We start from the raw sequence: 24985 nt of genomic DNA on the forward strand, positions 1-24985 counted from the left end.
TTTTAGGTCTCATGCTATTAGGATAAAACAAAATGTGGCTCAAGGTTTGGCTTTTTGTCTGTGTGTATGTGTATGACATGTATGATGTGTATGTGCCATGCACAGTTTTAGGGGTACATGCATGTGGGGGGCAGAGGAGGACAATGGGTGTCCTGCTATCATTCTCTGTCTTATTTCCTTCAGACATGGTCTCTCATTGTACGTGGACTGAGACTGGCAGCTGCCAAGCACTGGGGTTCAGGGTTGTAATTTGCCTGCTTTTTTCACTTGGGCATTAGGATCTAAATTCAGGTTCTCATGCTCACATTGCTAGCATCTTACCCATCAGGTCATCTCTACAACCCTATCTGTGGTTTCTCTGTTTCTGTAAAATGTTACCTCTACTCTATTCTAGGGACAGTTAAAGATTCTCAAAGCATAATACAAGTTGTTCTGTCCGTTTAGAACAAGTAACATGATATGAGACTGATGCCACACTTCTCTCTCTTTTTCTCTTTCTTCTTTCTGAGTTGAATGTTATATTTATTTATTTAGACAGGATTTCTCTACATAGCTCTGGCTGTCCTGGAACTCACTATGTAGACCAGGCTGGCCTCGAAAACTCACAGAAATCTGTCTGCCTCTGCCACCTGATTGCAACTTGATGAGGAGCAGGAACTTTGGACTTGTCTTAGGACCAGGTTAGCCAGGTTCCAGACTGTCATTTATTGAACATTGTTTCAGGAGAGACATTTTGGCAGTGTATTGATGGGTTGAAGCCAAGGTTTGTAAACTACTAAGCACATTCCAAATCCCAAGAACAAATTTTTTTTATTAAATTTTTCTTTCATTTATTTTAAATGCTGACCAGTTTTTTCCTCCCTCCTCTCCTCTGTCCACCTCCCTTCTACTCTCCCCTCCTCAATCCACTCCTCCTCCATTCAGAAAGGGCAGTCAACACAGTCAATACAGTATGCCACATCAAGTTGAATCGGGACCAAGTTCCTCCCCCTGCAAGAAGCTTGGGCAAGGCAACCCAGCTTGGGGATTGTGTTCCCAAAAGCCACCTCAAGAGCCAGGGACAGATCCTGATCCCACTGCTAGGAGCCCTATAAACAGACCAAGCTACACAACTGTCACATACATGCAGAGGGCCTAGGTTAGTCCCATACAGGCTTCTTAGCTGTCAGTCCAGAGTCAGTGAGCTCCCATGAGCTCAGGTCATGGGTCTCTGTGGGTTTCCCCATCATGATCTTGACCCCTTTGCTCATATAATCCCTCCTCTCTCTCTTCAACTAGACTCTTGGAGCTTTGCCCACTGCTTGGCTGTGGATCTCTGCATCTGCTTCCATCAGATGAAAAAAGTCATTCATTACTGGATGAATGCTCTCTGATGACAATTAATGTAGTCACCAATCTTATTACAGAAGAAGGCCAGTGTAGGCATCCTCTCCACTACTGCTAGAAGTCTTAGCTGGGGTTATACTTGTGGGTTCCTGGGAGTTTCCCTGGCACCAGGTTTCTCTTTAACCCCCAAATTCCCCTCCCCATCAATGTATCTCTTTCATTATTCTCCCTGTCCATCCCTCCTGCAACTGGTCCCGTGGAATCCCTCATATTCCCATACCTGCATAACCCCCCACCCCCACCCCAGTTTACCCAGATCTATTTCCCCTTCCCAGGGAAATCCATGTAGTTCTCTTTAGGCCCTCCTTGTTACCTAGCTTCTCTGGGGCTGTGGATTATAGCCTGATTATCCTTCTGTTTTTTTTTTTTTTCATCTAATATCCACTTATGAGTGAGTACATCCCATGTTTGTCTTTCTGGGTCTGGTTACCTCACTCAGGATGACTTTTTCTTTTTCTAGTTTCATCCATTTGCCTGCAAGTTTCATAATGTCATTTTTTTTCTGTTGAGTAATACTCTGTTGTGTAAATGTATCACATTTTCTTTATCCATTGTTCAGTTGAGGAGCATCTAGGTTGTTTCCAGGTCCAAGAAGTAATAAAAAAAAAACTTATATGAAATAAACAAAATGTTTTATTTTCAACCAAATGACGCACCGTTGAGAAATTTCGTGATGTTCTCCATCAGTGCAGAGCCTGTGTAGATAGTTTGCACAGATGCTCTTGACATCTAGGGAGACAGTGGCCCTAAACCACGGGCAGCCCAGGATGGCTATCTCAATCCCAGCCTCAGTTGTTCTGAGGTCTTGCCACAACTACCACCATTCGAGTCAGAATTAGTAGGGACCTGAGGTGCAACTTCAACAGATAGAATCTTCACAAATGCCCCTTTCAGCCGGTCACCTAGTCCGCGTGTGTGCTCCTGTACATGTGCTGCAGAAATAGCAACGTAAGGCATGGGGAATGACATGTTTCTGTGGGAAAAAGCAGCCTTTCGGGTTCTCAGCATTTTACCCGGCTGCTTTCCCACTTTTTCAGAAACGATTGAGGCTATTAAAATCTATTTCCAGGGATTAAAAAAAAAAAAAAAAAAAAAAAACCGGCAGGGACTCAATGACTCTTTCCCAATTGCTCCTCGTCTGGCAGCAAATACCTAAACATCCAGTTTTCTCTTTTTAAATTTTCTTTACCATTATCAAACGAATTCTGCACATATTTGTGGGGAAATAAATCTCTGCTCTTCATTCTGCGTAGGGGAATATAGCAAGACAGAGAGCCCTCTGGGCCAGCGGGTCTCTCTAGAGTTTGGGTTTAGGCTACTTTAAGAGTCTGGCTCCCTGGTGAGGGGGTTGGTTTACCCTAGGTGTGGGAGGAGGGAGGGGTAAAGCTGGCCCGGGAGTTCCTTTTAGATCAGACAAAAAGAAACCAGGAAGTAAGGAGGAATTATTACAGTCTGTCCAGCTCAGGATGTTAAAGGCGATAACCTCCACGGCCTGGTTATTCATTAGCAAAAAGGAAAGCTCGGGGGAGAGAGGGGCCAGCGCAGCTGCAGGCTTGCAGCAGGGTGAGAGCAGCTGGAGCAGGCCAGGTCGCGAGGTTTTGCAGGGAATTAGTATCAGTCTCTTGCTAACTTTTTCTTGGGACAGAGGGAGAGGTGGCTGTTCTTTGTTCTCAGATGACTGCTTAAATAAACCCCCCTTTATCTTATTTATTGTTGGGTACCTAAGCAGTCAGGAAGAAGTCCCTTCCCACTGGACCTCCTGCCCAGTCCCCTCTTGATTTTGCTCCAGGGCAGCAGCTTCTGTCCTGGCCAAGCCCAGATCTGCAGGCAAGATCCGAAAGGGAACTCTCTCAGCTCTGCACAGCATGGTGAGTTGCAGTTGATCTGGAAGCTGCTTGGTGGAGGAAGACAGTGGATCTGTTCAGCCTGTGGGGAGAGGGACATCCTCTCCCCTACTCCCAGCCGGGGCACCATGGGCAGTGTCTGTATGAGGCTCTGGACGTACTTGCGGCCCCTTCTCCCCTGCTGGTCCCAAGAGGCAGACAAGTCAGTGGTGATTGAGAATCCTGGGGCCTGCTGTCCCCCTGAGTCTCCCCGGTCACCTGAGCCTGAGAGAAGCCATGGGAACTACTTCGTGGCTCTTTTTGATTACCAAGCTCGTACCGCAGAGGACCTGAGCTTCCGTGCAGGCGACAAACTCCAAGTCTTGGACACTTCGCACGAGGGCTGGTGGTTGGCCAGGCATTTGGAGAAGAGAGCTGGCTTGGGCCAGCAGCTGCAGGGCTACATTCCTTCTAATTACGTGGCAGAGGACCGGAGTCTCCAGGCTGAGCCGTGAGTAGCACAGACCTTATTTTGTTTCTTGAATCTCTGGGCGCTGGATACTGAGCACTCCCTGTTACCCCTCATCCGCCCAGTGTGTGGAAGCACTGGTTGGAAGCCACTAATTGAAATACGCCTTTCTAGGAAAGAGAGAGAAGCGGGCAGGTGACCGCTGTTAAAATGGCTTTGATTACAGTGTGCACACCTATGGTTCATTTAATACTCTTGCTGCGTCTCACTTTAAATAGAGCGGCATTTTCATTACGGGGAACTATAGTCTCCCCTGAACCTATTTTTAAATGTAAAATTTGAGGCTTCTTGTTTAGCGTTAACTTTCCAAGGATCCCAGTTTAATACTACAGACCTTACAGCTAACCAGAGCCATTTGCATTCTAGTAGGCTCACAAGTGGTGAAATCACAACAGAGAGAACTTTCTTGGAATTCCTGGATCCTGAGGTGCACTATTCAAATTATGATAGGTTTTGGTTGTAAGGATTAAAAACTGGCCAGGTATAGACAGCAAATCTTAAAAAGAAAAGTCATGGGAATATTTCTTCAGAGCAATGGATAAAGATTTCAACCTGAAAAAAAAATGACTTAATTAGGGGGCTGATGATGAGCAGACCTCAGTTATCTGTCTCTGATTGTGACTGTTAAACAGTTACCTGACCCTGTAAAAATGGATTATGACAGGTTGCTGAATAAATCTGATTACCACATCTTATGGTCTGAATCTGAAATGCCCCCCACAGGCTTGGGTTTTGAATATTTTTCTCCAGCAGGTGGCACTACTTTTGAAGTTTGTGGAAGCTTTCAGAGGTTATACCTAGGTGATCGAAGTCCATCATTAGGGACAAGCCTTTGAAGAGTGAGAATTCATCCTAGTATTTGAATAATTCCTATGGTTTGTAATGGCATAAAAGAAGAAAAATTATACATTTATTAAGGCACATTCATCTATCCATCCACCTGTTCAGGCAGCAGGCATAGTTGTGGGTGTGCTAGTGCTGTTTGATTAAGAAGTGGATACAGTGTAGTCCTGACAATGGATATGTAGGATTTGGAGGACTAGGAAGCAAGTTGAAGAGATTTAATGTTGGTGACGATTTCCAGTGAAATCTAATTCAGGAAATGGGTTCATTGTAAAGAAGGGTTCCTTAGAGGGGAGATGACTGGAAGTCCTCTCAAATTCTAATCTAGGGAGTTTTTCTTTCTGATTGCTTGCTTGTATTAGTATTTTAGCATTAAATCTTTATTAATTCTTTGAGAGTTACATATTGTGTAATTTGATCATTTTTCACTCCCCTTCCTCCATAGTTTCTGTTTCTTTGTGAGCTGCACATCTCTTACTGTTCCAGGAAACAGGATGGCAAGGACAGCCATGGGCCACTGCTACTGGTTTCCAAACTTAATATTTCCAAAGGAAGGACAGTTTGGTGATTTCTGAGTTTTTTCCCCAACACCAGGAACCTTTAAAAATAAGAAGGCTATAATTTATGCCTAACTAGAATTGATAAATTATCAAATGAGAAGATGCCCTAGCTGGGCATGGTAGTGTACTCTTGTAATCTCAGCAACTCAGGGGACTGAGGCAGGAGGATTGCTATATATTTGAGGCCAGTCTGAGCTACACAGTGAATATAAGGACAACCTAAGAGCCTTGCTTCAAGCAGAAGAAAGGAAGGAAGGAAGGGAGGAAGGAAGGAGGAAGAGGAAGAAAGACCCAAATAAACTTTTATTTTCTGTGGTAATCTAGATCATTTGACACTTAATTTTGCATGAAAGTGAGTTATATCTGGGGCACACCTAAACAGAAAAAAGTATCTTTTTCTCATCTACTGAATGCTTAGTTACATGTGTTTCCTACTACTTTGTTTCTGTGTCTAATATTATGCATATTTTATATTCAGTGTAACATCAGAACAAATGCTTAATTTTGACATTTAGTGCCTTGAATTAATGATATACCAGTGTTTAAATATGTTTGACTCATTGTAGTTTAGGGACTCCTATTCCTCTGTAAGATCTCTGGGGTTGCCTAGACTCCCCCATTTCATGGCTGTGTGTGAATGAAACCTCTTGTGCTTTTTCATCTGGCTCATTAGCTACATTTATCCCAGATTACAAATGCTGTGGGATAGGGCATTGAAAGAAGATGACCTATCCCAAGGTGAATGCACCCTGTTTAAAAGGATGGACAGTGTCTGGACTAATTTAGATCATCTGTCTATGAATACAAAACAAAGCAGCTGAAGTAGTTGTCATTTTTTTAAAATGTAAAACATCAAATCTATATCTACATCCACACATACTAACACCACTTTAAGCTGAAATATATCATAAATAAGTCATGTCTACGGTCTGACAACTTAACGATCAACGATTAAAATAAATCAAACTGGAATGAAATAAATACATTAACAAAATTCCAACTAATTATACCTCTGTCATATGTACTTTTGCCTTAAAGGGAAGACACACAAAGCAATTAGTATCCCAAGAGTTAATATTGTTGACAAGAACACACCATGAAGTACAACGGGCTGTTTAAAAACAACAAACAAGCAAACAAACAAAAACTGTGGAATTTTTATGCATTCAGAAAATGTAACTAGAGAAATCTGAAAGCCCTCCAAAATTCATCATTGGGGGACCTTGTAGTCATTTTTTAATTCACAGGGAGGGTCTGTAGCCAAGAACACTTTCACTTTCCACCTAACTCTAGATCTTTCCTCTTGGAGTTGGTTGTCAACTGTGTTACCATCACTGCCAATTCAGATCTCCATAGTGTGCTGCCCTGTGCCCTCCAGTTGAAATTGGATGTTAGGAGGTGCTGCTGTTCTGGGGCAGGATACTTGTTTCTTTCTAGGCACACATAGAAGTTTCACCTAGATACCTGGTTTCTTGCCACCACTTGGCTGAGTTCCACAAGTTGTCAAAGTTCTCCCATTCCACCAACAGAAATGATTTAAACTTAGCTGTTTTAGAATGAGGATGTTCAAGAAACTCATACAGTGCTTTATTATCAAAGGAATCACATAAAAAGCTTAAATATTTTCAGCCCATATTCTAGTTTTCCTTTTGAACACCATAAAAATAAATTAATGTGGTTGATTGAGTTAAGTAACTAGAATTGAAGAGAGTTTGTTGCCTGTATTCATCGGAGGAATATGAGTAGGAGATGGGAAACCAATGAAAGAGGATTCATCTATTTTCTAATTATTTGGTTCAACATATTAGTATTTATTTGTTTATGCCTTTGTCCTGACTTTCATTAGCAGGAAAACAATGTAAGTACTTCTGCAGTTACTACTACTGGGGCAAATCAATTGAAGGTTTTAGAGTGTTGAAATCTACCCCCAAACTTTTGATACCCGATAGTAGAGATGGTACAAGAACCATACTATTATTAAAATGAACCAGTGTCCTAATTGATAATTACTATACTTGGGTGTGCTTTAAGTTCCCTGAGTATCTTACATTAAGTGGCAATGACCCAGTTCTAAAAGAACTTTGTTTCTGTGAAGAACCCTTATATTTATATTATCTTCATTCCTAGATCCTCTTACAGATGAGTGCTTTTCTTCAGCATTTTCAATACAGAATCCTTTAAAAGTGTTATGCTTAAGTTCTTGTTACTCAGAGCTCCTTCAGAAAATATTATTTGGTGCTTTTAGACAGCTAATTTACTGACTACTATGTATTAAAGGCTTGGTCCCCAGGTGGAGACTACTAGGAGGTCCTTAGGTCACTGGGACTATGTCCTCCAATACTGCACGCTACTATTATTTTTAACCTAGGTCCTGGGGATGGAGCACAGATCATCATGTTTATAAGGCCCAGGGTTCCCATCAACACTACCAACAAAGTCAACAGCAACAAAACAAAACAAAACAAAACAAGAATCAAGTCCTCATAGTAACTTCTGATTGTTATTTATTTTAAAATCAAAACCCATCCATTTGTCTCATATTTGTGTGTGTGTTCTGTTCTTCCTTAAGAATCAACTTCTGAGTTCTATGACCATCTACTTAATTAGGAGAATGACTCAGCAAAGTTAGGAGAATTGGCATTTGCTTTGTTAGGTATATAACTTGGCTTTATGTTCTTACGTGTCTCAGCACTTAGGAGCCAAATGATAAAGAGCCAAACTAAGCTTGAGGACAGTTTTCTTTGGTGCATAGGGGTGCTAGAGGAGTTACCAGTACAGAAAGTCTTGGATCTCTTGTGGTCACCAGGACAAGAAACAAAACATTATATGGGAAGCTTTTCTTTCTCCTCCGCTTCCCTCCTTCTTAAAGGTAGATTCTTCTCCTCCTTTCTTCCCTTCCTCTCTCCCCTCCTTCTCTTCCTCACCTTTCTTTTGCTGTCTACATACTATTTTAGAGTCTACCTTGAAGAAGACAGCAAGAATCAGTATTTGTAGTCTTTAATATTCATTAATTTATTTTTAATGTGTATGAATGTCTTGCCTGCATTGTATGCAAGTGCATCATCTACATGCCTGGTGCCTTTGTAGGTCAGAAAAGGGCATCGGATCCTCTGGAATTGGAGTTACAGATGGTTGTGAGCTGCCATGTGGGTGCTGGGGATGGAACTCTGCTCCTCTGGAAGAGCAGTGAGTGCTCTTAACTCTGAGTCATCCCTCCAGCCCCAGTATTGTAATTTGTAACTATTGGCAACTGATGCTTATAGGATGAAAATGTTAGAATGTTTTGAAGTATGAAAATAATGGAACTTTCCCCTGTCCTTTTAGGATACATGTTTCTACTTGCAATCTTTTCAAAGCATTAAATGAGAGTTGTTTTAAAATATTATATAATCCAAGGTCATTGCCATTGTCTAGCTTGAAGATAAGCAACCTGGGGAAATAAAATGGATATTTTCAGAAATAGTCTCATGTTGTCATTTTAGAACAGAGTGAGGTTTTGCTGTTTGGTGAGTCAAATATTATTGAATTTAACCAATATCAATACAAAATGCACTCAGTGATCTCAATCATTTTCAACCTATGGGTCAGTGAATTTCTCAGTTGGGACATGAAGCCAACTTTTGAAAATTACATTAGTTGAAGATAAATAATGTAGTTTCAAAATAAAAAGCTTATCAATAAATGAATGAAGAAAGAGGCTTAAAAATATTTATCAACCATATTGGCATAATAGACTGCACTTCTTTTTTATGTTATTTTTTTAAAATTTTATCGTTCAAATGAGGAACAAGCTTGCTTCAGATGTCAATCTCTTCTCCCTCTCCCTCTCCCTCCCCTCCCCCCAACATCCCACCTTCCCCAAGCCATCCCCCCTCCACTCCCCAGGCAGGGTAAGGCCCTCAAAAGGGGCTCCCCAAAGTCTACCACGTCATCCTGGGCCAGGCCTAAGCCCTTCCCCATGTTAGACTGCACTTCTAATGAGTAGTTAGTCATTAGAAAATCCCCATGGGCAGCCCATCATACAATTGCTCTTTGTGTAAGTTATTTCTTTCCCCTTGTGCTTATTCTCAAGGAATATTAGATGTATGTGCGTTGAGATGAAAATAATGGATTTGTAGTTCTTCCCCAAGATAAAACATACTTAAATATTATAATTCTAGAAATCAACTAAAAAGAGGTTTATATTCACAACAGTGAAATGCATCTTAAATACACACACGGTTGTCTATGAAATAAAGCATACTTGATCAATCAAAGATCAGAATTTAGGACCAGCAGTTCAAATCAGACAAATGAGAAGTTAGACATTATGAAATCAGTTGGGAATAAATAGTACTAGATGACTGTGTTACCTATAGATTCATACTGTTCCTCGTCTTTGAATTGTTATTATCTTCTTCTTGCTGTTGTTTGAATCAAGAGTATGGCAAATGTGTTTATAGTGGCGTCTTGTTTCACCAGAAGACTTGGGGTGGTGGCCGCATCCTAGGGTAATGGCTTCAGGTTTGCCAAGGAAGAGGAGAGGCTGGCTTGCTCTCTTAGACTGTGGTCAGAAATCTGGAAGAGCAGAGACTGCATCTTCAAGAGGAAGACTGAGGCAGTTGTTTACCATTAATTGTGTGAGTGCTTGCCTAATAAATACCACAGCTGAAGAGAGTGAGCCAAGCCCTCCTCTTCCTAATAAGGGGTAGTGTCTGTACACTTGAAGCCATGCCCCAGAATACAGCCACTACTGCAAGTCCACTGGTGAAACAAGAGGCCGCTATATATTTTGCTGAAGAATTATCAAAATTTTATATCAGCTTTAACACTGTTTTTCATGTTAACACTGTACTATGTTATGTTCATAAAACTGTTTATATTAAGTATATTATAAATACATATGTATTATTTTACAGAATGCTTTTGTTTAGACAATCTCAACTTAAAAAAAAAAGAAAAAGAAAAACCACAAAGGCATAATGAAGTAATAAGGAGCTGTATCAATTAAACTACATTGAAATCACAGTTAAAAATCGAGTTAACAGGGTCTTAATTAATAGAGGGAAGACTTTATTCCATGCATCTCATTATACTTTTGGGAAGCATTGATGAATCATGGTTTGGATGAATTGGGAATTATCTTTTCTACAAAAAGTAATGCAACTGATAATACTTTGGAAATTTCACTTACAGTATTTCAGTCAAGACAATTTTCTATTTAGAGAAAGCATTCATTTTTTTTTTCTTTTCAGGTTTCCAACAAATTACAAACAATGAAAAATCCTATGTGAATGAGATAAATCATAAACTACTAATACTAAAGTGTAATCTTAAAGAGTAGAACCTAAATTTCAACTTGATTGAACTTACTTTTTTGATAGCAATGGCTTAGTGGACCCCGGGTAGCTTGTTTAGTGGACCCCAGGCAGTTTGCTTTTGTACAGATGAGTTTATTTGAGAATTTCGATTGTTTTTGTTGATGTGTTGTGTCTTGAGATTGTAATGTTTCTTTTTTTTTCACAAATTAAAGGTAAACATGTCACTCATATACAACTTTGTGCACAGTAAGGTAAGAGCTAACTTGTCCCCATGCTTTTTGATTTGTCTTGTGGTACCAAAAACATAAAAAAGCAAAGAAAAAAGCAAAAAGCAAAAAAAAAAAAAAAAAGAAAAAAAAGAAAAAGAAGAAATTTACTTCAACTGACTGAAAAAAATTCCTTTTGGATCATCCAACTTCCAATATTATAGCAATAACCTCTATTATACATTAATCTTAGAGCAATACTTCTTTTCTAGCAAGTATCTGAGTGAGGCAAACACTGATGGAATAGAATTTTAGTGAAAATATAATACTGGTTGTTCTTTTTTCACTTACACTGTTTTATGCTTCATGACACAGGATCTGGATTTCAATATGGTTACTATCACTTACCTGTGTAACCTGAACAAATTATTAACACCCTTTTCTCAGTTCCTCATATAGAACATGAGGGAAGTAATGGTACCTTTTCCTCCTTCAGGATTCATTCTATGACACGATTCTGTTAAAAGAGATTCAGTGTAAAGAACCTCTCCATTGTAAGGGTTTAATAAATGTTACATATTATTTACTTGAAGTCTTTTCTACTTCAATCCCAATGTTTCACTCATAATATAATATGCTCTATAGCTGGATTCCTACACTGGGAACCATTCAGTATTAGACAGTTCAATACTGTCCCTCACCTGTATAGGTTTGGTCTTCAGACAGACTATTACATTTTGTCTTCCCTTAACTCTCTTCCTCTTTGTTACCTGACGTGGTGGAACTTATTGTCTCTTCCTCTACCCTAGTTTCTAGAATACATTAAGAATTTCTGCTTATAGGTTTTAGCATTCTTTATCATTATGGAAATTTTGTTTTCTGCAGAACCATAAACAGGGGACATGGGTGGTAAGAAGTAGAGCCATTGTCATGTCTCTGCTCTAATCTTAGTGTATGTGTAATAAGGCTAGTTGGATAAATGATAATTCAGTGCGTGACTTCTGCAATTCTCAGGTCTTTTTAAAGGGCAGTTAACAGAGTGAACTGTCTGAGTTACTAACAGAGAGAACTGTCTGAGTTACTTTTTTTTTCAACCTATTAGGGGATCTATAGTAAGGATATTAACCATTATGCATCATCTCTGTGAGTTGTTCATACCTTAATTTTTTTTGGTTAGAATCACAGTCATAGTACCATAATCTCCAACCTCCCAAACAATAAATTGCTGTACTCCCAGGACTGACAGTACTTTTTATAACATAGAATGAATATGAAGCCAGAAAAAGTGATAACTCTTATGGAAATAGCATCTAAAAGTCATATACATACACTCTAAACTATACCCTGGTTATAATCAAAGTAAAGGAATTATTGGGCAGAGCTTAAAAATGGAAAGCAAACCAACACCCAATTTGCAAAATTAATGTTGTGTAATTTCAGTTTTTATGGTCAGCATACATAATTTCAAATTAGTATGTTTATGAAATATTTTCAGCTTATACATGCTGAAAGTTGACTGGAGTGGATATTAATAGAGTTTCACTGTTATATTCTAAACATTACCAAACAAAATAATTCTATTTTTTTTTGCTAATTTCCTTGCTAATTAACTGCTACTTTCTCTACAGCCTTCTCTCTGATTTCCATTTTCAATGGGGTCCTTAGCACTTCTTAGCACAGAAAACATTGAGCTGCTTTCTCCAGGGAAGGTAGTTATGCAGATTAATAGCATCTTTAATGGTGTTTCAGGGCTCCTTAAAGCTATTTTCCCAAAGCCTGCAACTTTAGTATTAGTTTATGTGGCTGTTTCTTTGAAGATTAATGGGACATCAGAATTTTGCTAAAATGCATAGATGCAAATATAGATCATGTGATCTTTATTACCCACCTTATTGCTTATTTAGTTCAATTCAGTTACTACCCCTTGTGTAAGATCTTTCTGTTATGTCATGCTTTTTCTACAGAGATTTTTCTGTTAGATGTTTTTCTATTTAAAAATTGAACTAATTAGCATGTCAAAGTCTTTAATGTTTATATGTATTTTTATAATTCATGGGATGGTTTATAAAGCTTCACATTTTGGAAAAAATTTAATAAGAAGTCTTCATGATTTCTCTTCCTTTTTGAGGGTAAAATGAAAAGAATAATTCAAGAAATGTAATTACTAGGAACTTCTGAACCTGATGTACATAGTAATTTGAAAGGAATTTAGAATGATATTGAAAAATATTTCCACCAACAAAATTTTGCATAGGTCATTGGCAGCTTGATTTGAATGGTTCATAGGAACAGTATTATTGACAGATATCAGGTCATATTGATATTCTGATCTCATATTTCTAAGTATTAATTATATCATATTGAGATGCTATGCCATTTTTTCCACTGCTGCTCATGAATCATTCCCAGAGGGGCCTGTGGTAATTCTGAGTGGTGTGATTAGAATTCTTTCTTAGTCTTTGCACCACTTCTAATCATTGAAGGAAATGATTTCTAGTGGGACTCAACAAACATTTTGCTTGTGTGCTTACTGTATTAAAAGTTTCTACCATGGATACTGTAAACATTATTGAGACAGTGCTTCTTCCTCCTCTTCAGAGAATTTTCCAGTCTTAGGAAGTCAGAAGACTATGTAGAGACTGTTATGCCAATGTTCTTTAGCAAAGCTCTCCTACAGTAGCTCATCTGTAGTGGTTTGCAGAGAAAGAACATACCACAGAGAAAACAGGATCTTCTCAGAAACAGAGAACTAGAAAAGACTACTACATTTGAGAGTGTAGTCTAGGGAGGGTGTAAGGAAGAGAGGCTTTGTTCTGGATTGCATTCTACAAGGAAGTACTGATGCACATATATTTGAGCATCAGTAAATCTTGAGGAAGCAAGACTAGTTGGAGACTGAAGATCCAATCGACAAAGAAGCAATTGTCATCCAAGTGAGCCAAGATGGATATTTGGTGTTTTGTCATTAGACAATACATATGCTTTTGTGGATGTTCAAATATGGTAACATAGTGATTTAATCTTGTTTTTGTCATGATCTATCATGATCACAAAGTGATATTATCCTAGGGAATACCAAGACCTAGCCTTAATTACTGGGCTAGCTTCTGAATGTAGGGACTTATTTTCAGTTTCCCTGGATAGACAGATGATGATTTATGCTATAGGGATTGCACAAACTGTCATGTGATGCATATTTTAAAAAATAGTTGTTTAATGCATGAATGAAGAAAGAAATACATGGGTGAATAGTTACAGGTAGAAGAGATCAGTCTTGAATTGGGGTAAATCAGACCTTTCTTTCAAGGCTCCACTCATACCATCTTCTTTCTAGAAGGAATTCTTTATTGAAAGGATACATAATCCCTACAATTTCACATTTATTATTAGTAGAGCAAGAAGTTATAATAACTTTCATTTGAGAAGGGTTACCACTCTCTTACCCGAAGTACACATAACTTAGCTCGCATTGTCTTTTATCTTAGAGCATCCTCATGAGTGGGCATTTTCATTGTAACCATTTGTAAATATGGAGCATGAACTTAAGTGAACTGTTCAACAGTATTTTATTAGGACTTAATTTTGATTTCTAGGGCTGATTAAAACAAGAGTAGAGAGGTGAGCAATCCTGTGGCTCAATGTAGGACTAGAGGACAATGGAAATAGGAACATTTTTGTGCATCTTCAAAGTACTAAGCTCACACAAAATCAATTTAATTCTTATGTGATAGCTCTGTCGGGCAAGTTTTCATATCACTGTTTTTAGGGCTGGAAAATCTAAACTAAAATTAAAATATATTCTGGAGTTATCTTATCTGGTGAGTAGTAGAGGGGGAACTAAATTAGATGAGGGAAGAGAGAAAGGGACTGGAATAAAACTGTCATTGTAAAACAGGTGAAACATTAAATGAAATATTCATTTCATAGATTGATTTCATATCATACATAAATTTTTGGTAGAGCATTTTCTTTTCTTTTTAAAAATATGTTTTTAATTGAGACCTAATTATACTACTCCCCCTCCTTTGACATGTTAACTTTTAAGTCAAAGTAAGATATATCAATAGAAACAGCTAAGAAAAATACAGAAACAGAAATGTCCATACAGAGGGGCAAGTTAGTTCTGTGAAGATGGGTTTTGAAGTCATTCACATGTAGAAGCTACAATGTCACAGAAATTTAAAAGTCATGGAGTGTTGTAGCCTTTATAAGCATTATAACGACCATAGAGTAAAAGCACAAGAAACAGAATGGAGGAAAAGACAAAAATCTTTAGAAATATCTGTAGTCAGATGAGGAAGAGTGACATAGAAACTTTGGTAAAATCCCCTTTTATGTTGTGTATTTTATGTACACACTCTTTTTTTAATGAATTGTCTCAAAGCATCTATTTGTTATTTATGATATGAATTTTGGCAATCTAGTTTAGACAGGTTTCCACAGTTTCAAGAGGCCTCTCTCTCAATGAATACTTTTCAAATATTGATAATACAGATTTTATGGGATATTTATATACTTGTATACACAAATACATACACATATATGCACACATATTTATCTTTAAGAAAATATTATGTCCATACTCTTAAACAACCTTGTTTTGCAAAATGGGATAGTAGCAAATGTGGCAAGAGTAGAGACTTAAGAATGTGTAAGTTGGCATTTACTTTCTGCTCTTAGAGTTCTACAGTTTTGCACAAAAACACAAGTCTATCTACAGGCTGGTGAAAAACTGTTAAGAGCTCCTTCTGGTCAACCTGTCTTGCTAACTGACTGAAGACTGATGATTAAGCCCTTTTAAGATGAGTGGAGCCCATGCTAAGTAACTAACCTTTAGTGTATGAGCTAAAATAGTTGCTATGTACCAAATGTAATTAGTACAGGAAGAAGAGCCAATGAATGAAACAGTAAACTCACTGAAATCAAAGGAAACCAGAGACATCTTTCTCAAAACAAGTTAATAGAATGCAGACAAAAGGTTTTGGGTCAGTTGCTAAAGAAAGCCATAGGGAACAAGAGCGAAAGAGGTAATGGCCACTGGCTGGTGACAGCATGCAATAAAGATAGAGACTTACAAAGGAGCACTGCTTTATCTGTCTGTGACTCTGCACTGGGTGACTTAGGCCTGTTGACTCATAGTAAAAGTATGAGACTTAGGTCAATCCAGAGAGTCAGCATTAGGGAGCACAAAAGCCACAGGAGCAATGGAGTCCAGCTGCCTCCACCTCTAAGCAGAGTCTGAAGTGTCTTACAGGACTGTTTGGTTAGCATTTATAGCCTGAATCTTGTCTCTAGGGTATCAGTTGGGAGCTGTTCATCACTGTCTAGTGGACTGAGTATTTGACCATTGAGATAGAATGAGAACAGATTGAGGATGTACTTTTACCTCAATCATATTGGCTGTCCCAAAACACTTTGAAAATGTGGTAGAGTGTTCTGATTGTATAAACCCTTTTTAGGGATCATACTGTGGGAAGAGGGCACTCAGTATTAGATCTTGAAGAGAAACAGGGTGCAGATGTTACTTTGAAAGAAGTTTGATCGGCACTAGATTAAGGTGATGTCATGACTGGAGCTTGTTTGGAAATACTGAGTCAGGTTAACAACCTTAAAAATGCTTCAATGTTTAGGGATATACCTTGCCTGGACACTGAAACAATTCCTTTTCTATGGTATATTAGTTATCACTATGAAATAAAAAGAATGCCCTTAGAGCCGCTTAAGCTAGGAAACTTCTATGTATACCAACCATCAATACACTAGCCCCTGTGCTTTCTGGAAACCCATGGGGATGGAGTTAGGTCCACCCTGGTGTCTGCTGTGGCATGTTGTCATTGCCTCTACAGTTATGATACAGTGCATGCAGTGATGTTTTGGATAAAAACAATATAAAAGTGATTCAGTAGCTTCTATCCCTGTGTTATACAATGGCTGATAACAAAACAGGCCAAACTGGTTTTGAGGTTGAATCACTGGGCTCTGTGCTCTGTCTTAGCAGAGGGCTGCCTTAGGGAAGTCATAGTTGAGGAAAATGAGAAGTCACAGAACTGACAGGTTCTGGTAAAATGATAGGAAGCAAAAGATGTACCTGACAGTTCATGGAGGCTAAAGAATCACATTAAATGTTTTTTACCTTTGAAAGAAAATTTGGGGGCTTAAAGAAACTCCTGATCTCTTTTAAAGCCCCAAAGTCCATTTCCAAAGTTATGTGGTACTATGCAATATTCTGGTTTATCAGTAAATTTTTTTTTAATTTTAAGATAAATCTGATAAATATAAAAGTGTATGTGTAACTTTTAGGGAAGTTTTGAAATTATGATTGATATCATTAAGAGCGTGTCCAACACATAAGTCATAACAGTGAGCTCTTGAGTTTCTCCTTCTCCTCCCAGACTCAGAACAAAACCTGTTTTCTGAAATAGCTGATAGTAACTTAGTTTTTCAAAGGAAATGACCAGGTTGATCCAAATGCCTACTGATGAAAGAAGGATAAATCTTGGTTTATTTGTTTAATGAACCATTACTCGATGATGAAAACAATGGCTTGAATGACATGCAGCAACAGGGACGAAGTTTGAAAGCACAACGTTGAGCTAAAACATGTTTCAGAAGATAAGGAAGTGAATAAAGGGATTGCCACACAACTACAGGAGTGTGGTGGCCCACTTGTAATTCTAGGGTGAGGAAGGCAGAGAAGGGGTCTCTAGGTCAATAGGCCAGTTCTGGGTTAGATTGAGAGACTTCATGCTTCAGTGACTTGCATGACGAGTAGGTGAGGAAGGTACTAGTGTTAGCCCTGGACTCTCTATACATATTCATACATGTGCACATGTGCCCACACATGTGTGTCCATATACATACAAACACACACATATATGTGCACATATGTACATATATACATATGTATACAGACATGCACTCATATCACACACATACACATGTGAGAATTTTTTTTCAAGAGACTATATATGTATTTAAAATAAAAAATCTGTGTTTAATGTGTTCAAATAAGTTAAATAATATATTGCTTAGGTATGTGTAGGAAGACTATAAATAGAAATAAACAATGAGTAGATGATTAGATTGCTATTTGATTTATTCATTTGAGTATTGTAGATTCAAAAAAATGGTTAGCAATGGGAGTCAGGTGTGTGGTTCAGTGCATTGTTTTGAAAGCCTGTGGTCCCAAGTTCATTCCATAGCGCTGAAAAAAAAAATCCAACCACAACAAAACTAAAAGTAACTTAAGCATAACATCAAAGGGTGGTAAGTCTGATGACGATAAAATGAAACACAGACGTAACCACACAGTCAGCTCATGAAGTTTTCTTCATTACAGCATTGGTTTTACCAAATTATTCTTTAATGTTACATTCCTAACATGAGTAGGAATGATCTAAAACAGATGGCTTTGCAGTTTCTGATGTCATTACACAGAATTGTGACATCATAGCACACTATGACTTCTAAGATTCCTCTGTTTGCATCCTGATGCCAAGGGTCCCTGTCTGCTAGACCAGGATTGCTCTAGATCTGAAGGTTCAGTTACATAGCTTGAGATACCTCTGAAATTATGCATGCAATTTGTGTGGTGTGTTTATGACAAGGGACTCAAGAAACCATATTTTAAAAGCTCAAGATCTTGCATTCTGAAATTAGTGCAGCTAAAGTTTAAAGTTTGTTTCCCTTGAAAACTTTATTTGCTTTATTATATCACGCACTAGAAATTTATTATATCCCATGCTCTTCTATGTTGCCAAGAAGCTCAGAGTCCAATTACATGCCTATTAGTCATAGCATTATTTGGCCTTAATATGGTTTATTCTTGGTCCCACTCATTTCCTTTTAAAAATATATTTACAATTCCTCATCAAAATATGTTGAGTTTTTTTTGGGTGGATTGGGGGCCTGTATTGTAATCTACTGTAATTAATAAATAACTATTACCAGTATCAACCTAACATGTTTTAAACAAAAACATAAACCAAAACAAATGTTATATGCTAATCTATATACTAATAAAAGCATACAATTAAAAAATAAGCATTCTAAGTTTATTTGAGAGACTACTACTGAACCAATCAGGGTAGGTTGTTTGACTGTGGGCTGGAACTCCAGCCTCCTATCACCCAGCTTTCCTGGACCTTGAACTGCTTGGTTCTGCCTCCCCTGCCTCTTTCTTGTTCCTTTCATTTTCTTTTCAATGCCAATTGGGAACACCATTGTCTGTTGAAGAATTTGACATAAACTTCTCACCATTCTCTTTGTTTTCACATTTGTATGTGTATTGTCCTCCTTTGGCTTGTCTTTTATTAATGGAATCAGGTAGGGAAGTTTAACATCCCTACTAACACCCCTTAGTAGGGATGTTAACCCTCATTGAGAGCCAGGTCCCTTACAAGAGAAACACAAGGCATGAAGAGAACAGGAGGTCAAGACAAGTAGGTCAAGACAATGATGAAGGACAGGGTTGATGGAAAGAAGATCTGAGACAAAAGAAAGAACTCTGCTCATTAGTGGTGTAAGCAAATTAAGGGAAGGTAAGTTAACATTTAAGCTAAACAAATAAAGCTGGAGTGTATGAGGAAGTAGAGACATTAGAAGAGGGATTGATAAGCTGATAAAAGCATGAACTGCTTTGTGGTTGAGAAGATTTGCCCAGGAATCTGTGCCAATTATGAAACTATGTATGATATATCGTGGCTATTCAAGGAGGATGTGGACATCCAGGAAGGCCCAGGATTTGGTTATTGTAACCACATTAAAAAAAAAAAAGCCCTGGAGCCTTTGTGCTCATTTTATGTAAGCATTTATGTCAGGAGATGAGAAAATTTTAACCCTTGCTTAGTTACTACATCTGAAGTGAAGTGAACATAATACTGGTTATTGTCACTGACACAGCTAAGATCATTTCTCTCTTTATTTTGCCTTCTTTATACCATTCAATTGGTCTCCTAGCCTGGGTATTGGCAATCTTTCAAAAAGTAGAAGGAAAACCTACAGCAACGTACAACCCTATTGTGCAGACAATGATAATAAGTGACTTGGTGTGCTTAGAAGTGCATTGGCCTATCCAGTGTGCATATTAGTTAAAGCAATTGGTATTGTTATAAGGACTACTGGCTAATGGAAAATTATATTGGCTAATGGAAAATTGATGGTGGAGCTACAGTATTAAAAACAAAAGACTTATGTTGGGAATTTAAGTAAATTAATAGCCTTACTTTGGTACCCAAGAAAGGATTCAAGGAATCAGAAAAGGATACAACAATACACTAAGAAGGGCTTGATATGAAATACATGCCATTCAATAATGAATGCTCAAAGAAATGCTAGGTAGTAAACAGGAAGAAAACACATTTATCAGTAGGATATGAAACTGCTTTTGGAGAAGTTAAACATGGATTGGAGATGGATTATACACGATTCTGCACAATTCCACCATTCAACATGTCCACTCACTGGTTTACTATTAAGTAGGTGGATATTCATTTCATAAAGATCTCATACTTATTTAATGGACAGAATACAACTTTCTCCTTTCTCAAAGAAATGTTTTCAGCTCATTGGCCTTGCTGAAAACAAGAAGCTGATCTTTCTCAGATACAAAGAGACAATGTCTCCTAGGAGAGTCTGTTTGCGCAACAGTCCTGCAAAGATAAAATCCTCTCCAAGACATATTGTTTTTCACATTTCTAACTGCACCATTGCATCCTAGCCCGCCACTGAGCAGGTGCAGTAGTTGAGTTTTGAACAGTGGGCATTATGAAAAGAACAATCTCAATTCGTGTTTTTCAAACCAATGTTTTGTTAGCCAGTTGACATATATAATTTTTTTTTTTTTAGCAAATTTTGGTTGTGCGCAACTAGAAAGCAACGGTAGCATAAGTGAGGAATGGTTTAATTTTATCCAGCTGACAGCCAATGTGTTTGCTGAAGGCAGCAGGAGTGGGCAGCTCCTGCTTTGCAGACTCTAGGAGCTTTTGTTAGCTTGTGGATTTAAGCCTGTGCTGAGAGAGAAGGGCAAAGTAGCTCATTGCTGGTAATTTGTACTAGAAAGAGGTTTTGTTCAGCCAGGGGAGCAAACAGATCTAATTTTCAGAAACAATGCTTATGTTCAAATTTCCTCCAAAAATAGCAGACTGGCCTCATTCTTTGGTTTCTTTCCTATCCTAATGCTTTTCCTGAGATTGAAAAGCAAAATTAAATCACATTTAACGGAATTTACAGGCAATGACAATAGAGAAAGGGATCCAGAGGGAGGGAGAAAGAAGGTGGTATGAGGACATGACACCGGGAATTTTAAGACACCGGGAAGGACTAAGGGAGGGGAAGACAGTCCTGGGATTTCTATTACAAAGTGGCAAGTGTCCATAACCCATGAATGTGCTCTACTATAAATAGAAACCATAGAAACTGGTATTCACCTGCTTGCTACTTATTCACAGGTAGTTGTTACAACACAGAAACTCTGAACTGGTTAGCTCAACCAACAATATTGAAAAAACATTCAACACAGTAGGAATTAAAGAAAACATTTAATGATAACCCTGTTATTGGCTGAGTGGGTGGCACATTCAATTCTATGGAGTAGCTTATGAGTGCTATATCATTTCTTGTGTCTCTTCCCCTCTTGGTTCCTGCACCTGTGGCATTTAGTCCAAGTACTCTAGCTATCAGATACTAATACTCTGCTAATCAAAAATAATAGTATATTATCCCTTTGGAAAAGAATCTTCGGTTATTAGAGCCTTTTGAAAGTGCGTTGTAAGTGGATGGGTAGGAGGGCATCACAGTTGTGGTTAAATTGGAGAGGAATAAAGTTGTTAGTAGGTTTAGAATGTACAAGATTCTGAAGCATTCTCTGGGCTCAATTGAAGTGTGATATGTGGGTATTGATCTCTTATAAAAATTCTTGACTGCTCTCAAGTTCACCACTATAATTTAAATTCTGGTTGGAATGCCACACAGAAGCAGACAATAAAATCAATATTCTTACCTCTTACAAAACAATTCCTGACTCCATTTCCCCTCTGGCTACTGCGTGTGGAACTGCTCTCTCAAACAACAGAGTTCTTAGAAAAAGTGTCTGAATAAGGAGTCCTGTTTCTTTGTCTTTAGTTTTAACTTTAAAAAATTATTATGAGAATGTGTGTGTGAGTGTGTGTGTTTGTGTGTGTGTGTGTGTGACAGAGAGAGAGAGAGAGAGAGAGAGTAATGCCATAGGGTGCATCTGTGGAGATCATAGGACAACTATGGGAGTCAGTTTTCTCTTTCCTCCACATAGGTTATAGGTATGGATCTCAGGCTCTCAGTCTTGGGTAATTGCCTTCACCCACTAAGACATCTCCATGATGTTACCTTTATTTATTTTTTATAGTGAAAAATATAAAACACTTGCAAAATTATAGAAAACCATGCCTCCAATCTGTCACTTAACTTCAAACAATCACACATGGAAATCTTTTAAAACATAATATTTGTATTAATTCTTCAAATATTGTCTTAGGGTTTTTATTGTTGCAATGAAATGCCATGAGCAAAGTAACTTGGAAAGGAAAGGCTTTTTTTTGACTTATATAGCCTCTATCATAGTCCACTGAGAGAAGTCAAGGCAGGAATTCAAGCCCAGCAGGAACTGGGAGGCAGGAGCTGATGCAGAGGCTATGGAGGAGGGCTGCTTACTGTCTTGTTCCTCATGGTTTGCTCACCCTGCTTTCTTTTATTTTCATTTTTTAAATTTAAATTAGAAATAAGCTTCTTTTACATGTCAATCCCAGTTCCCTCTCCCCTGTCCCCCACCGACCCCCTATCCCAACTCCTTTCTGCTCCCCAGGGAGGGTGAGTCCTTCCATGGGAGATCTTCAAAGTCTGTCATATCATTTGGAGCAGGGCCTAGGCCCTCCCCCGTGTGTCTAGGCTGAGATAGTATCCCTTTATGTGGAGTGGGCTCCCAAAGTCCATTTGTGTACTAGGGGTAAATACTGATCCAATACCAGTGGTCCCATAGATTGCCCAGACCTCTACACCCTGATTTCTTTTAAAACTCAGGACCACCAGCATAAGGGTGGTCACCCACAGTGGACTGGGCCCTCCCTCATCAATCACCAATTCAGAAAATGCTGTATATATATAGGCTTGCCTATGGGCCAATCTTACAGAGGCATTTTCTTAATTAAGGTTCTTTCTTCTCAGATGACTACAGCTTATGTCAAGTTGACAAAACTAGCCAGCATATTTCATACACATATATTGTGTATTTTGATCACATATCACCCCCACTCTCCTCCATTTACCTCTTCCCATCTACTCCTTACCCCTACCACCTTCATGGCTTTCTTTTATTTTTAAAAATAACTACTCACTAGTCCAATTTGTTCTATGCACATATGCATGGTTTGTGACCATCTAATGGAGCATGGTCAACCTACCAGGATAGACACTCCCTTACTTCAAACTGATCCCCCCCCTTTCTATTAGCCATCAATAGTCAATAGCTCCAGAGCTACGGGTAGGGACTCGTGACTCTTTTCTCCCTCTTTGCTGAAATAGTGACTGGCTTGATCTTGTGCAGGTCTTGTGTGGGCAACCTCAACTGCTGTGAGTTCATGAGAGCAGCAGTCCTGTTGCATAAGGGAGATACAAATTCACCCCAGTCCTTCCTGACTTCTTGCTCTAATTTTTCCACACCTCTCATGTACCCTAAACCTTTGAGGAAAGGGTGTGATATAGATATCCCATTTGACTGATCACTCCACAGACACTTTCTTCTTCATGATGGGGACTATAGTTAGGGCGGAAACTCACAAGGCAATGGAATCTTGTCTCATCTTTTTACTTCTTATCACCTCTGCTCTTGTAGTATTTTGAAGCAAATCCTAGACATATGTAAATGTAATTCTACCCATTAATTTTTTGTGTCTCCAAAAGATGTGAAAGGCTAATAAACAAAGAAATATAATTATGATATATCAAATACTTCTGAAATACTCTTGTAACTTTTGTCAACCTCCAGTGAAACAGTTCCATGAGCTTTCTCAGCTCTGTCCATAACAAGTGTCCCTCCACTTGCTAAGTAAGGGTGGGTATCACAGAATCATTCTGACTCCCATTTCTCTTCCCTGTTTCACTTCCAGCCAATCAGTACACAATCACACTTTTCCCCTTATTATGTACTTGTAACCCACCATCTCTCACTATATATTTTAAGAACCCCTTTGGTCAAGACCAGGCTGGAGAAACTGACAGAACCAGCGGACCTGAACAAGGGGGAGCTCATGGACCCCAGACTGATAGCTGGAAAACCAGTATAGGACTGACCCAGACCCTCTGAAAGTGGGTGTCAGTTAGGAGGACTGGGCAGTCTATGGGGCCTCTGGTAGTGGATCAGTGTTTATCCCTAGTGTACAAATGGGCTTTGGGAGCTCATTCCCTGTAGAGGGATACTCTCCCAGCCTAGGCACATGGGGGATGCACGCAGGGGCAGGGCTGGGGGGTGGGGCACACTAGGCCCTGCTTCAAATGATGACAGATGGTGAAGATCCACCCCCCATGGAAGGCCTCACCCTCCCTGGGGAGCAGAAAGGGGATGGGATAGGGGGTTGGTGGAGGGCAGGGGAGGAGGGGAGGGAGAGGAACTTGACATGTAAAACAAGCTTGCTTCTAATTTAAATAAAAAGAACCCCTTTGATCTTTCAGTGTGTTTTGGTGTGCTAGGTTTTTCACCAATTTTCTTGATTTAGCTCATGCTCTACAAAAATCTATACCAAACCTAAGATGAGATGTCTGAGAATTGAAATCTCTTTTATAGTTCAAATTGTCTGGTAGCTTCCTTATTCAAGTAAATCCCAAATTTCTCTGTGGTGATTTACCAGGCCCCGATGTCCCTCTTTTTCCATTTACCTCTTTGAGTTTCATTCTCACAGCTCAGGTATGATTTGTATTTCTTCCACAAAGCTAGTGGCCACAGGACCTAAAAATTCATTTTGTACCATCTTGTTGGGAGCCTCATGTCTGATTTCTGTTGTTCAGTAAATTATAAAGAAAGAGGAAGAAGAGTAAGTGGATCAAATAAAAAAATGACTGTTGGAGACATTTGGGAATGGTCTTAGAGACAAAGGGACCTTGATTAATTAAAGCCATTGACCTACAAAGGTATTTCCCAAGTGATCCCAAATGTTTGATAATAAAAGGTGGTGTCTTTCTTTGTCTTTGTATGCATACAGTCACTGTACAGTACTGGAAAAGTCAGTTTAAAATTTTAGAGCTATTGTGAGGAAAGCCCACTGTTCTCACTAAAATTTTTAATTAGCTTGTATTGAGGGTTCATCAGTGTTTG

At 38.7% G+C, this 24985-nt stretch overlaps 1 protein-coding gene across 1 annotated transcript in view; it reads left to right on the forward strand.

Moving 5' to 3' along the window:
* Nucleotides 1-2893: 2893 nt before the first annotated feature.
* The window catches only part of Frk (fyn related Src family tyrosine kinase), a 104922-nt gene continuing 82830 nt past the window's right edge, over nucleotides 2894-24985 (forward strand). Inside the window, exon 1 of the mRNA XM_027402136.2 lies at nucleotides 2894-3720. Coding sequence (XP_027257937.1) covers nucleotides 3359-3720 — 362 coding nt within the window. The 5' untranslated portion in view covers nucleotides 2894-3358. The remainder of the gene's footprint in view (nucleotides 3721-24985) is intronic.

The sequence above is a fragment of the Cricetulus griseus genome, chromosome 2 (assembly GCF_003668045.3).
Source record: "Cricetulus griseus strain 17A/GY chromosome 2, alternate assembly CriGri-PICRH-1.0, whole genome shotgun sequence".
Taxonomy (NCBI): Eukaryota; Metazoa; Chordata; class Mammalia; order Rodentia; family Cricetidae; genus Cricetulus; species Cricetulus griseus.